The sequence below is a fragment of the Phycodurus eques genome, chromosome 1 (genome assembly GCF_024500275.1).
Source record: "Phycodurus eques isolate BA_2022a chromosome 1, UOR_Pequ_1.1, whole genome shotgun sequence".
Lineage (NCBI taxonomy): Eukaryota > Metazoa > Chordata > Actinopteri > Syngnathiformes > Syngnathidae > Phycodurus > Phycodurus eques.
In genome coordinates this window covers 33,758,734-33,775,075 of record NC_084525.1, presented here as the reverse complement: position 1 = coordinate 33,775,075, position 16,342 = coordinate 33,758,734, and the positions used below count along the sequence as shown (strand labels likewise).

At 40.3% G+C, this 16,342-nt stretch overlaps 1 protein-coding gene across 1 annotated transcript in view; it reads left to right on the top strand.

The window, feature by feature from the left end:
• Positions 1 to 16,342, top strand: part of LOC133409332 (cadherin-4-like) — a 313,457-nt gene that overhangs the window by 113,560 nt on the left and 183,555 nt on the right. The window contains exon 3 of the mRNA XM_061689204.1: positions 4,128 to 4,151. Within this exon, the coding sequence (XP_061545188.1) occupies positions 4,128 to 4,151 (24 nt within the window). The remainder of the gene's footprint in view (positions 1 to 4,127; positions 4,152 to 16,342) is intronic.

Sequence of the window (16,342 nt, the reverse complement as noted above, 5' to 3'; positions counted from 1 at the left end):
GTAAAAGCGCTGTATGTCAATTTCTTAATTTGAATGAGATCCACAAAAAAGAATCCATCTTAGCTCACAACTCAGTGAGTACATGTAGATGATGACGTTCATGATTATGGTTTATTATGTAGCTTTTGTACATGTAAAATGCATACATGTTTACTAACTGTAGGGTACTAACTGTATGGTTTTCGTGGTAAATAAAGCAGGCAAGAATTGGCAAACACGTCACATTCTCGCAAATTCGCCATTTCGCGAGAGTGAAAAGACGATAAAAATGGTAGCCCTCTTAAGCGAATTCACTAAGGCAGGTGCAATGTTTTAAGCTTTTTTATTTTATTTTTTTTAGTATTATTTGTAGATTTAACCAAACTGCAGCTGATCGAAAAGAAAGATATGCAGATTTAAAATATAACAACGTTTTGACATCTTGGATTAAGTTCCCCTTTAATGAATACAGGGACCAATTTAAAAAAACATTTTTAGTTCTATTCTTCTTTCCATGCATAGAATTTGTAGCAGACAAGTGAGTAAATATGTATGAATGCAAATCTATTTCAGGGGTTATTACATATACAATTATATAACCAACAGTATCTTTCCAGGCAAGTCAAGTAAGCTTTAGGGTTGATCAATGTCAAAAAAAGATTCCCAGTGATGTAGAAGAGAAGAAAGACGAGACAAAAATTGGCTACATCTAATAAATGTGCTGCTTCTCATCAGTGATCATCACTCATCACATGATAAGATCAAATCTCTTCTTGTGCAAGTTCCTATTTTTCATTTAGATAAAAGTGGAAAGAACGCGTCATTAGTGTTAAAGGACAGAAGGCTTGTGTGCTCTGTTTTGATGTGCATGTTTGACAGATGGCAACCATGTAAAAGGAAAACAAAAGTGCTGACACAAAAACCAGTGCTGACTGCAGTACTCTTTTAGTACAAAGTGTTCTGAACAACAAAGCACTTTGTGCTATATTGTGTTATATTTCTAGATATATGACAGCGTCACCGTACAAATGTGAGACAGACTGATTTCTGATATGACAGATTCACAAATCCATCTTGGCTCATTAGTTGCGCAGTACTTCACATAGCTGACTATCTCCTAGGTGGTGTGTAATTGAATCCCAAAAGTGATTGTGGCTGGAATCTCAGCTGGTTTAGGCTCCAGCTCCACAATGGATTAATCCATCATTCCACTCATCACAGTAATGTTTTGGCTTGTCAAAAACAAGTAGACAGATCACCCATCCATGGCAATCAAAGTTACAGCATATGGAAAACATTGGAGAAGCCAGTTTAACTTGTGCCATTGGTAAGTGATGCATCCTTATCAGTGAACCGTTTAAAGGGATGAAAAGGCACTGTTTGATGATAATTATCTTACTAATTAGCTGGTGCTGTTGCACCAGAGTAAATCTTTGGTTCAACTGGTCTCTCACGAGTACACTTGATGCATGTTACACTATATTTCCAAAATAAGAGCAAGAGCTGCTGATTTGTGCAAGCACCAATGAGGACTTTTAGTTTTGGATATTTTAAATTCAATTCAAACAGTTTCCCTGTGGCTGTCAGTCAGCACACCACACTAATTTGGGCTTGCTGTGCTCAGAGCATTACATTAAACAACCACTGAAAACACACATTCTGCTGCATTGGAATCCCATGTATGTACTGTAATTAGTGCAAATGCAAGTTTACAGTTTTTCCATGTTTAAATGTGATACTTCCTTTTTTATTGGCTTTCTATATGTCTACTCAGTCGGTTTGTCATTAGGTTAAATGATGTTATTTTAAAGGGTAATGAATATTGTAAATGTCTCGATGAACAAGGTTGAACAACATCTAATTAGCTGTCTAAACTAAAAATACGGCTGGAGCTACGTACAGTATGGTTGATTTAATGAGAAAAAAACATTGATCTGATTCATATTCTACAGAGATGCAAAAACACTATTTTTATTCTTTTTCATTTTCAAATTGTGCCCTTGCGATTGCGGTACAGTGAACGACTGGTTAGCACATCTACCTCACAGTTCTGAGGACCGGGGTTCAAATGCCGGCCCCGCCTGTGTGGAGTTTGCATGTTCTCCCCATGCCTCTGTGGGTTTTCTCCGGGTACTCCGGTTTCCTCCCACATCCCTAAAACATGCATGGTAGGTTGATTGAGGACTCTAAATTGCGCATAGGTGTGAATATGAGTGTGAATGATTGTTTGTTCATATGTGCCCTGCGATTGGCTGGCGACCAGTTCAGGGTGTACCCCGTCTCTCGCCCAAAGATAGCTGGGATAGGCTGTGCCCACGACCCTCGTGCGGGAAGCGGTACGGAAAATGGATGGATGAGTTTTCAAGTTACGTAAAAACTTTTCTGTCGTCAGGCATGCTGAAACGTTATTTGGCTTGCATGCATCCTTTGGGATGTGGAAACCTGTGCTGGCATATGGCCCACTTTACATAATTCTCCAAGCCACAAGGGTACTGCTGTGGGCACACAGGCAAATCAGGACATCACTCACACATTCACTTCATATTAGGCTCTAAATACATTTACTTTATGCTGCTGATATAGCTGTGAAATGTGGCGCCTTCACTATGACACTACAAACTGAGACTAAGAGAAGAAGGAAATGTTTTCAAGACATGCCAAGACATGACATTTGCTCACATTTTTTTCTTCACGAAGGGACGGACTACATAAGATTTGGCCTCGTCTGCCATGCATGTCCACAGTTTGAGCTCCCGATGGTGCATGCGAGATGTGGGGTATATCCTGGACTGGTTGCAAGCCAATTACAGGGTACATATAGAAAAACAATTGTTCACACTCGCAAAATTGACAATTTAGTCTTCAATCAACCTAACATGCATGTTTTGGGAATGTGGGAGTAACACCTGGAGAAAACCCTTGCAAGAGAGAACACTCCACACAGGAAGCCGGAGCTGAGATTCAAACCCCAAATTTCAGAACTGTGAGGCAGACCACTCATACACCATTCTGCCATGTTAAGTAACATTGCATCAGTATTTTAAGTAATGAAACATTAAAAATCTTGGGTTCAGGGGAAATTAACAAGGATTTTCTTTTAGTGATGTTTGGCTTTGCTTTTCTCTAATTATTTGAACCATTTTCTTAAGATTAGAATGAATTCATATAGACAGTTGCGCAACAGACTATGTACTAATCCACTGTAACTCCTCGTAAACTCACCATGTCAAAAGTCCTTGGTTCAATTCCACATCAGACTTTACTGATAATCAAAGGCTCACAATGGACACCATAGTTTCTGTGGCAATTAGGCAACGCTGAGGATTATTACATGTTTAAATTGGTACACCACAAATCCATCCCTATGTAGCCCCTCCGCTTTCATGGCTGTGGCTCGAATCCAAGCACTGAAATGCTTGAGTGTTTTTTAAATGTTCAATTTAAAAGGTACAGACAATATTCCTCTCTCTGTTTTTCTTCACTTATTACTAGGTCCTTGTCAAACCTTTTGTCTACAAACACAAATATTGTATGTTAACTTCAAAACACTTAAATCTCAACATCGTATTAATTTAGCATGTTCAGTGTAGCCTACTGTGCTATATGTATTATTCTTTTTTTCTTTTCTTTTTTTGTCCTCACATACACACACCACCCTTAGATGTTTTCTTACAAAATAATGCTCTGTATTGTAAAAACAGAGCAGTGGTGCATTATTATCTACCCAGGAGCACATCCTGTGGGCTGGGAATGGAATGTGGGCCTTGAAAAATAGTCTAAAATGCTTTCCGAATGGATTTGATTTGCTCTGTTTCAGTGCTCTTCAGCGGTGTCCAAGGGTGCTTGGGGTGAATTGTTTAAGAGATAGAGGGTTTCCAGGGGTCTGGCCACTCTCGTCTCTCCAGCACTTAAGGCTTCTCCTCCATGTGTTTGCTCACATCCTTCACCTGGTTGCTCCCTTCTGAATACAGAAAGATGAATGTAGAGGTCTCCCCTTTTTTGTGGTATAATATTCCTTAAATGTGCCTTCAGGCTCAACTCTTAAATAAAAAGACATTCCTCTTCTCATCTTCGATATCATTGACTAGATTTTGTGCATATGCTACAGCATGATTCATTCATGTGTGTCTTCTCTCTTCTTTCTGTAGGCGCCAGTTTGTCATCACAAAAAGGTAAGAGGGCCTTCAGTTGCAGTATGTGTGCTGCCATCCCTTGCATGGTGTGTGACTGTATGTCTTATATATACATTGATGAATTTGGGAAGGAAGCATGCACTGTCATTGTGAAGGAGAACAAAACTGCCATCTGATTTTTATGAAGAGAAAACAATAGAAGACGAATTTATCACCACAAAGTGAAGTGACTAAATGCAGGAAAATATTGATCACAGGGTATTCTTGCTAATGCTCTCATGGTCACAATATTGAACTAATCTTCAAATTGGTCCAAGGGAGTTGTGGTCAAGTAACTGCATTTCCCTTTTGACAACATTACTATATTTTTTTTAGTTGATGTCTTGATGCCAATTCAAGATGCTGAAGTCAAAGATTACATTGGTAGATACACATTTGTCAACACACAATTTCAAATAAATCATTTTAGATTTGTTTTCATAACTTTATTGATTTTGAATGTTTTGAGGTTTTTCTGTCAAAAGAGGGCAAAAGTAGCTGTGATTAAATGTTGAATCCAAGAAAGTCGATTATTACAGATTTATTAGGCACAATTCAAAATTCATACCAGCGCATATTTGTTTGGGGTTGCATACAGGCAGGCTGCTCACTGTATAATGCCCATGACCATACACACACAGACACACATGTATGCACACGCGCACAGCCAAACACACACAGGCAGACGGCTGTACGTCCCATATATGTGATGATAGGCGGTATACGACACTGTCACACGGGCCCATAAAGGTAAGTGATGTGGGCTGGCCAGGCCTCACTCTATGATGAATGTTGACGGGCTGGCATAGCGTACATCATCCCGCCACCGCCACAATCACATATGTTTTTGAACAAGAGGAAGATAAATAAGGCCACACCACCATGACAATGAATGAGTGCTCACTTTAGTTGGCTTCTGCGCATCCATTTCTGGCCTGACTTATTTTGTCCATTCAATATGTTCAACTAGCCTGCAGTTAGGTCAGAAATATTTATAAAACTCTCCAAGTCTCACACTGTTATCGCTGTAGAGGAATATATTGTGTTGTTTGTGTCCATAAATGACTGACAGATTTGATTTTGACGGGGCCGTTTGGACTGAAGAGTCATAGGACCTTGGGGCAAAGACTTTGGACATAAACAAAGAGACGACAACATTCTGTGTGCATATGAATTATATATCTGCCAGAGCATGAATGATGGATATAGAAGAACATTTTTGCCCAATGTCTTCTCAATCCATCTCAATGAATCATTAGAGATGTGCGTGTGTCACAACTGTTAAAAATCCACATTGCTACTCCTTCGATGTTAGACTGAAGGGCATGCAGTATTCCGATTTCGGATAACCTTTCCTTTTGTTCCCACCCATAAGATGATTAATACAAGAGCTTGTTATAACATGACCGTATTCATTAGTTTTCTAGGATCCCTGCTATATGACCCCCCCCCCCCCCCCCCCTCATCATGACATCCTTTATCCCTTTAGCCCCTCCCTCCCTCCCTCTCACATGAAGTATATTTATGGCACCTGTGCTGCAAAACAGTCTCTCTCAGACATCCCTCTAATTTCATTTTGAAAATGCCAGCAATAAATTTATCAAATGGACTGAATCGAATCGGAGTCACACGCACAGCCATCCGTCACACGCTGTCCCCTTAGGGGACTGCGGGCGTAGTTAAGCCAGCCAAAAAGCTCTGCCAGCAGGAGAAGACAGTGTTGATAGAGTTCCTGGTGAGAAAAAAAACAAATGAATGCACTTGAGGATGAGGATCCATGTGCTTGAATGCATATGCATGTGTTTGCTCGAGCAGACGTTTGGCTGCTACTGTGTTCACAGAGGTCAGTGTTAATTCTCCAACACGCTCTTGATGCAATGTCAGTAAACCACTTGGAATGTTGATGTGCTAGAACAGTAATTGATCAACCGTAATCCAAGTTAATTGATTGTTTTGCTCGTTTTTTGCATTCTAAATCCCTCTCAATTCATCTGCTACTCTGGGCTTCATCCTCTCTTCTGCCTCAGGTTCACACGCTCTTTGCCCTGCCATTCACCTCCTGTTTCTCACTTTCTTATCCTCTGTACTCTAGTTTGACACCTTTGCCTCACGCTGTAAATGCCTTTGTCCCTGCGCTCCTTTACTTTCAGCCCTCTTTGTATCCGCCTATCTTTGCTTCTCTCCACTTCACGTTCATCAGTGTGCAGGTTAAGCCAGGCATGAGTAAGGGTAAAGCAGCTTAGTGCTAACAGGGTTAATGAAGTCAGGCCCAATAATTCCTCTAACGGGGATCAGTGGTGCTACCCTGTCAAGGCTGTCAGCATTTAAAGATCAGATGAAATGTGCCACAGAACTGTGAAAATACCCAACAATCTGACACGCAAGACTTTCATGCATCCCCAATCCATACAACATGGCTATATAATGGGCATGCATCTACTTCTACCACTTTGGTGACTTACGATAAAAAGGGATGACGTTGCGGGAGAGATGCTGTTGTGCTTCCTAACAACTGTTTTTTTCCCCCTAAAATGAGTCACTTTGATTGGCCCACGGAGATTTTATCTGCGATCATGTGACTGCCTTGAGCCGTCTGATTGGTGAATTAAAGTCAAATGACACTAATGATCACGCTGGATTGGCCGCAATGGCGCCCTATGCGAAAGTCGATATTGAAGTCTAAAAATAGATCGCGCACGCACTAATGGATAAATAAAAGTAGCGAGCGGCATGTCAATCATTGTAAGGGAGTAAAAGTATTGATTCTTCTTCACATAAATGCTCAAGTAAAAGTAAAAAGAATGGTTTATTCAAATTAGTCTCACAAGTGCAATTTCTCTCAAAATATTACTTGAATAAATGTAATGGAGTAAATGTAACATGTTACTACCCACCTCTGGAAGTTATGAGACACTTTTGAATTATTCAATCTTAAACCTTAAGAAAATAGTGAAAACAATTTGGAGATGGAACCTTTCTGTGTCCCATTGCAAAATGCAAGGTGTTTGGTGTGGATGAACATTAGACCTCAACCTGATCAAACACCTTTGAGATGCACTACAATAGAGATGGCGGCATGGTGGACGACTGGTTAGAGCGTCTGCCTCACAGTTCTGAGGAGCGGGTTTCAATCCCCGGGCCCGCCTGTGTGGAGTTTGCATGTTCTCCCCATGCTTGCGTGGGTTTTCTCCGGGCACTCCGGCTTCCTCCCACATCCCAAAAACATGCATGGTAGGTTGATTGACAACTCTAAATTGCCCGTAGGTGTGAATGTGAGTGCGAATGGTTGTTTGTTTGTATGTGCCCTGTGATTGGCTGGCAACCGGTTCAGGGTGTACCCCGCCTCCTGCCCGATGACAGCTGGGATAGGCTCCAGCACGCCGGTGACCCTAGTGAGGAGAAGCGGCTCAGAAAATGGATGGATGGATGTTTATTGAGGCACCATAGAGCCAATATTACATCCCAAATACTAGGAAAATGTTGGTTTGGCAAAATATGTCCCCTTTATGCGTGAGTGACAAAGGAAATAGTTGGGTTAGGAAGCTGCCAGGTTTCCAGAAAGAAAGAGTGGTTGTGAGGGGTTAGGGGTCGTTTTGCTCGATTACACGGGAAAATTGATGCTGAGTGCTTACTTGTCGGCTTACAACCATACAAGCAAACAGTTCTTCTCTCAAAATCTCCAAAAAGCCTACCTCAACCTCCTTCCCTGCTTCTGTTCTCTGTATTATCTTGGCTTGATTGTTGAAGAGAAAAAACATTTGGTTTCAGTGTGCAATTGGTTGTTTAGGAATCATAAGACATGTTTCAGACAGTATTCCTGCAAATGTGTGATACATTAATCCTTCGTTTATCACGTGGGTTAGGCTCCGGACCACCCCCACAGTAGGTGAAATCGACAAAGTAGTGAACATGTGCTGATGTAATTCTGTTAAAAAAAAATAAAAAATAAAAAATAGAGTAATTAATAAGCAGTCAGCCGTACATAAAAGGTAAACAGCGTGCCAATTTGGCTTAAACTCGAACTGGAAATGTTTTTTAATACATTTCAAAGTCTCAGTGCATAGTCACTACCAGTAGTATAAGTCATAGAACATGCAAAGAAGTCCTTACCCGTGTCATGTACTGTACATGCCGCTTTTCCCATTATCATGGCAGGCAGTGTCCTGGTTGAAGACTTGACTATTGAAGGGAAAATCGTTGTCACTGCAGCTGGTTTCAGCCTGGCTCGAAGTATCCTACGTATCCAATACTTTCTGCTAAATGTTTCTGAAAACATGGCGGTTCAAAAGTTAGTTAGACTTGCTCGGCAGCAGCAACAGATGTGCAGCTTCCCCCTCCTAATCGACTCTCGAGAATCCACTGGTCTAGTATTGCTTTTTTATAGCTTGGAAAGCTAAAGAAGCTCTTGTCACTGCCCGCACCATTAGTACAACCAGATGACACACTATAAAACATTGTGAAATAGCAAAATACGTGGCAATAAACCAAATAACGACGTGTGTGTGTGTGTGTGTTTACGCCGAAGGATCGGAGGGTGTGCCATTTGTTACATCACAGCCGATAATAGCCGACAATGGCCGAAGACGAGAAGGGGCAGTTAGACATTACATATCATGTTAGAATGAAAGTACACTTTTTTCACAAACCCTAGGTACCAGAATATGTTTATACAATGTGAAATATATATACTTTTAATTGTCCTTATATCTCCTGGATGTATAATGCCTCTATTGACTTTTGATTGTAAAAAAATAATAATAAAAAATGGGAGAAAAAATGCACATGCACGGGAAAATTACAAATGTGTTATATATATATATATTTTTTTTTTTTTACAGTTGAAATTGTTTTAAGCAAGGAAGCATTTATTTCACCACTAAAAAAACTACAGCATATGCTCAAAATCCTGCGATATGGCGAATTATACGTGATATGAATATGAAAAAAAATCTGCAACGCACTGAATCCGCAATAGGTGAAATACAGCGAGGGAACACTGTATTGCTTTGTTTGCAGAGCCTATTTCAAAAGAAAATTACTTCAAAGTACTATTTGATTTTTAACTTTACAGGCAATCCTCAATTGGTGCAACTTGATGTATTGTATGATTATCATCTTCACCCTTTGTTATGTATAATAGCTTTTAAATTGTTTCATTTCGAGAATTGGTCATTTGTACCATGTATGTACTATCCTATTGATATATATATATAGTTGATGTGTGTGTGTGTATATATATATATATATATATATATATATATATATATATATATATATATATATATATATATATATATATATATATATATATATATATATATATATATATATGGAGTTTGCATGTTCTCCCTGTGCCTGCGTGGGTTTTCTCCGGGCACTCAAGTTTCCTCCCACATCCCAAAAACATGCATGGTAGGTTAATTGACAACTCTAAATTGCCCGTAGGTGTGAATGTGAGTGTGAATTGTTGTTTGTTTATATGTACCCTGCGATTGACTGGCAACCAGTTCGGAGTGTACCCCGCCTCCTGCCCGAAGATAGCTGGGATAGGCTACAGCACTGCCGCGACCCTTGTGAGGATAAGCGGCTCAGAAAATGGATGGATGGATGATTGAAACTCTTGTGAAAAAGACAAAATACGATTCAAAAGGCCCAAGTTCCAATAATTGTTTTAGTAGATAGTATGGCAATGGGATATTCTGCTCCATAACTTTACAGGGTCATCAAATGAACACAACAGGGAAGCACAATAAGGTTTTAATTACTGGCTTATTTCATGTGCCTGTGCAGTATCCCGCACCCATTTTGTAGCCTTCCTAATGTTTATTATCTGTCTGAATGACACTGCACTTTCATCGCACTCTGGTTTACAAGTGTCAAGGAGGCTTCTTCAAACTTGATTTTTTCGGGCGCTAATGGGAACCAGGAACATATGTGAACTGTAGTATTGTTACTTAATATGTTTGATTCTTTTATGTCCTTGCAAGTAACTCACATTAACCGTGCCGTATCACAAATCAACTTTCACTATTAAATTGAAGGAAATGTCAATAATACATTCCAACCCCATCAAAAACACCAACACATTTTTGTAACGTGTTTAATAATACAAAAAAAATTGATGACATAATATTGTAGTGTAAACAAAAATACAATAATAACATTATACACATGACACAGTTTTTGTAACAGGTTTTGCTGTAATTCAATGGACATTGTCCTGCTCCTTCTGGTGTGCATGTTTTGGCCACTAGCAGTCAATATGATACATACATGCATATAATTCATGTCGAGATGATGATTAAATACATTGGAGAGAGTCACAACTAAATTGCATTACTAGTCATTTTTCACAGAAAATAAAGAATATACTGTGTCCCTGTGAGTATTGTTATGTAGCTTTTGGCAACATTTATATTTAAATATGATTTGTTTAAAGGTTTAAGGCAGAGCACATTGATGATTTTTAGTTAAATACACAATGTGGATTATTATTTTTTTTAATCTTTAAGTGGAAGTGGCAAAAAAAAAAAAAAAAAGAAAAACAAAGCTTGACGCACACTTGGCGTCCATTTTGAAAATGTGTTCATGATCTGCCAAACCGAACACACATGAAGGGCAGACTAGACATCATCCGCTTCTCAGCACTCACATTTTTGGGACCCATGGTTATAAAAAAATAAGTCTGGCAAAATACCTGCACAGAAACTGTAAATATGAGCACAAAGTACTACAGGTACCTGTACTTTCACACGTTGTAGTTTGCTGCCTCCATCCACTTTTCATAGCCATCACCATCAACTTTTTATACACTGCAATAACAGGAGTTACTCTCCGGTTCCTTACATAAAGTCAATACCCGAATGATTATCGACAAGCCAAGGATTGTTTTTCGCTTTTTCCCCCCCATGTTTCCCTGGAATTACTGTGAGGAGAATCATTATTACTTACACCTTTTTCTTTTCTTTTCTTTTCTCATGACTATATGTGCTTACCAAGAAGGGTGCCATTATAATAAGGCCTAGCATTACAGTATAGATGATGTAAATGCCAGAAGAAGATACTGTGGTTCAGGTGTACCCTCTACCTTGATCCCCCCAAAGAAAGTCTCATTAAAGGCAATGGGAAACAGTGAAAAGGTGATATTTCTACTCCAGTATATCAATGCCAAGGCTCCTAATGAATACATAAGGCTGTCAGAACATTGGACCGTTGTATATTATATACTGCACTGATACATTTTCATAGCCATCAGAGGTGTCAGAAACAAGTAGGCCTTGTGTTCACCACATGTTAATATATTACTTGATTAAATCAATCCATCAGACATATATAAGAATCACAGTCTGAGAGAAGAATAAAGACTGGTCTGATCACTTGGGGAGTTTGGTGCAACTTGCTCTGCTTTAATTCTAAAAACTGTATTTTACGTTTGTTTGCAGATGTAAGTCTGTAGTTATTACTGCATTTTGTGTTTGTTTGTAGATTTACGTCTTCCGAGGCAATTTTACAGAACATCCATCCATCCATTTTCTGAACCGCTTATCCTCATTATCAATGCAATACACCCCACCACACACAATCATGTTACAGGGATAATGGTTGCCAGCCGGGAACCTGGTAACCATAGTATTAGGGTGGGTGGTGAGTTTTCATACTTCTCTTGGCTTGACTCCTGGGGCCTGACCACCCCCTCCACGCAGATGACACACAGCTGTACATCGCTGTGTCTCCTGATGAAACAGGGCCAATTGATACCCTTCTTTAAATGTATTTCAGATATTAAGTCATGGATGGCAGTGAATCTCCTCCAGCTCAACCAGGACAAAACAGAGCTTTTAGTTATTGGTCCTGAAGGATTTAAAAAAAATAATAATTTAAACCCTCACAATGTGTTAAAAACCTGGGTGTTTTTTTTACTCTGAGCTTACTTTTAAGACTATAGCCAGAATCTCCTGTTTTTCTCTCAGGCTAACACAGAGGTGCTGATGCATGCCCCCCCTGTCATTTAGACTACTACAATGCCCAACTCTCTAGTCTTCCCAAAAAGAACATCTACACTCTACAACTACTCCAGAACTCAGCTGCTCGTGTGATGATTTAAGACCAGCGGGCGAGAGCACATTAAACTGGTTTCAAGATCACTGCAATGGCTCCCGGTGTGTTTCAGGATCAATTTTAAAGTTATTTTCCATCCATCTATCCATTTTCTACCTGCTTAGCCGAGGTCTGGTCGCGGGGGCAGTAGCTTTAGCAGGGATGCCCAGACTTCCCTCTCCTCAGCCACTTCATCCAGCTCTTCTGGGGGGATCCCTCTGCGTTCCCAGGCCAGCCGAGAGACGTAGTCTCTCCACCGTGTCTTGGGTCGTCCACGGGGTCTCCTCCCGGTGGGACGTGCCTGGAACACCTCACCAGGGAGGCGTCCAGGAGGCATTCTAATCAGATGCCCCACCCACCTCATCTGGCTCCTCTCAATGCAGAGGAGCAGTGGCTCTACTTTGAGCTCCTCCCGAATGACCGAGCTTCTTTTTATCCTGTTTTATTGTTTTTAAGTTTTACTCCCGTGTCTCCTCATGGGAGCCTCCATGCCAGCAAGTGTTCGGTCTGTCAGCAGGGATGTCATTCTGCAGCCTCCTGGGGCCGGGAAGGCTGGGGGTCTCTGCACAATGTGGAGAGTCCCACCTAGTCTACCCAGGTCAATGGTGGTTTCTGTGGTGGCATCCTCTGTGGTTGCGGTGTGGATGACTACCACAGGTTGTCTTTCCTAGCCTGGATCCTCAGTGCCTTGCCCTGTTGCCATGTCTCTATACTATCTCTATACTGTTAGTGCTCTGTCTGTGTGTGTATTTAGGTATGTCTGTTCGTACGGGGGCGGCACTGGGCGGCACTGGTTAGAGCGTCAGCCTCACAATTCTGAGGACCCGGGTTCAATCCCCGGCCCCGCTTGTGTGGAGTTTGCATGTTCTCCCCGTGCCTGCGTGGGTTTTCTCCGGGCACTCCGGTTTCCTCACACATCCCAAAAACATGCATGAATTGAAGACTCTAAATTGCCCGTAGGTGTGAATGTGAGTGCGAATGGTTGTTTGTTTGTATGTGTCCTGCGATTGGCTGGCAACAAGTTCAGGGTGTACCCCGCCTCCTGCCCGATGATAGCTGGGATAGGCTCCAGCATGCCCGCGACCCTAGTGAGGAGAAGCGGCTCAGAAAATGGATGGATGTTTGTACGGGGTGGCACGGTGGGCGACTGGTTAGAGCGTCAGACTCACAGTTCTGAGAACCCGGGTTCAATCCCCGGCCCCGCCTGTGTGGAGTTTGTATGTTCTCCCCGTGCCTGCGTGGGTTTTCTCCGGGCACTACGGTTTCTTCCCACATCTGAGTGGCTCAGAAAATGGATCGATGGATGGATGTTCGTACGGGTGCGTCTGCTTTTATCTGACTAAACTAAAATGAAACATTTTTGAAAAAAAAAAAAAAAAACAGGTCTAAAAACTAATTAAAACTAACAGAATTTCAAAAAGAAAAGTCAAAATGAATAAAACTCACTAAAATCATACGCTGGATTTCCAGCACTGCAACGGACTAAGAAATCATAGTTTCGTAAAACCATAGTTTAGTACTCCATGGATTAGTAATCTGCATCCTAAAACGCAGATTGATAGTACTTAATGCGTCCCCTTGTGTCGCGGCGTTTCAGACACGGGACATACATCAAACATGATCCCTGAACAATAACAATAATAATAATAATAACAATTATTATTATTATTATAATTATAAAAGTAAATAAATACCTAAATAAATGAAAGGAATGGGAACGTGAGTATTTTAAATTGCTGATAATAATCTACAATTAGAAAATAATGTTGTTGATAGACAATATACACTAATAACAAAACTAAACAGCTTTGATAAATTTTCTTCACTTTTTCTTGTCAGTACAGCACATTAAACATTCTACCCTGAACTTGCTTTGTTGGTCTTCCATCTCATTCCACACTGCTAGCCTGGCCAAGTATTGCATGCACCCATTCGCTCCAGTCAAATAGGTGCTCTGAATAAATTATTTAATTGGCTGAGTTGTGTCGCTTTGGAGGATTTACAGTAAACATTATTGATGTTCATACTTTCTAGTTGTACAATTGTACCGCTGTAGTGATCAGCAAAACTGCTAGAAAGCCGCACAGTTTAGAATAAGACTACTGTAAATCCCCCAAAAATTGTGCTTTGAACATTACAAGCCTCAAAATAATCTAATAGGTCTAGGTCCATTTACAAAGGTGTCGAGTATATCTACGCGCAGTGACATCTTCTTTCAAAGTTCAAAGTTGGTGCCCTAGCATCTATTTTAAGGGCTACAAATTAAAATCTGCGGGGGACACTAAAATATTACATTCAAAGACCATCTTACAAACACAGGCGTCTACATTCCCAGAGATAATATGGCCAGCCTATTGTGTTCCTGAGGCTTTAGATACTGTATCTCAAAAGTATCCCTTTTTAGCGTACAACCAGCCTGATGGTCTATAAAGGAATACCCCTTATCCATTATGTCAGGGAGAAATTTACACATCAATTCAACAATATAAAATGTCTCTTTGGGAATGTCACTTTGTCCCAAATGAAGGATTTGAAAATGGATAATCAGGACTTGCCCATTTACAAGAGATGACTGCTATTAACATGCCGTTAAAGCACAGCTCAGGGACAAATTCAACATACTCACATGTTCGCATTATATTTCAAGTGAGGAGACTAAAAGCACTCAAGAGAAACCTGGATAACAATTTGCTACACAATGCTACACAACTTTCCAGTTAGCTTTACTCTGGGGAGACACATTGCACCCAAGAAGTGAGGTAGGAACAGTTGGTATATCCTCAGCTAATTCTTACTGCAAAAAACCCTATCAACCATTAATAATTCATGTGGACATATCTGAACAGTAAACACTGCACAGACCATTAAAATCTAGACTGGCACAATAGCACAAGGGCATGAATACAATATGGAGCTTAACTCCACATACAGAAGGTCTATAGCCACTACAGAAAGACATTTGTGGTCTCTATGGAAATGCGATGCTCATTAGGAGAAAGTAGAATTCACACACAGCCATTGCCACTATCACCTGGCACATTACCATAGAATTGATGCTAACGATAACAGTGGCGGGAGGTAATTACAGTGACAGCTGGTACAGGGATGTGTTGCATTTGTTTGACTGGTCTTCTGTCAGTGTTGTTGCTGTGCTCTTCAGACAAATAGGGGACTTGCCTTCTTATTTAGCCAGTAAACATTCAAAGCTTAAATGCTAAAGATGATCATGCTCCCCAAGTCAACACCTCACAGCCCCACCACCCTTCTACGTATATCAAGTTTTTGTTGTTGTTGATTTTACTTCTCCTATATTTTGCATTTGTGTTTACCGCATGCCAGTTTTGCTTGTTTTGCATGCCAATCTTCACTCTGTCTGTGATATTAATTTAAAACGGACATATTTTGGAAAATATACTTTTTCATGTTTGTATACAAATAGTTGGGTCTGTGGAGTGAGTGCCCAACCACCAGCAAGTAAATCTTTATTTATCTGCCTATTTTGCAAAATGTGAGTAAGTGATTCATTCTGAACTTCTTTCTCACTGTTACAAAAAAGGTGGGCTAATCAACAGAACCAATCCCACACTGAGTTCATTTCTAAACTAAACAGATGTGCTTGCAGTTTTCTTGGGATTTCCGGATTAGCATTAGATGACAGCGTTATCTTCTCAAATGCAGCATTTGATGGCTCGGTGAAGTTGGCGGGGGGACGTGCAGGGAGGGGGTTTCTGTTTGGGAATGTGTCCATGCCCCATAAACATTCTTTCATTACTTGGGAGCTCTTCTATGTTCTCAAAATCATAAAAAAAAAAAAAATAGATAAAATCGATTTCACCATTAATCCCAAAGGCAAAGTGGGTGTTTGACCCTTTACAACAAAATACCCTATTAGGAATATGAAATGTATCATTTTAAAACGTCATTTGCTTCATGTCATGATACTTACTTCACATCACCCTTCCAACACATGCCTATCAATATGTGGATTGTTTTTTTTCTTAGTGCAGGAAAAAGGGAGAAAAAGAGTGTTGGAGGTCATCTTAAATTTCTTAGCATCTACTGATGTGTTCACTTGAGTATGCAATGACACAAGA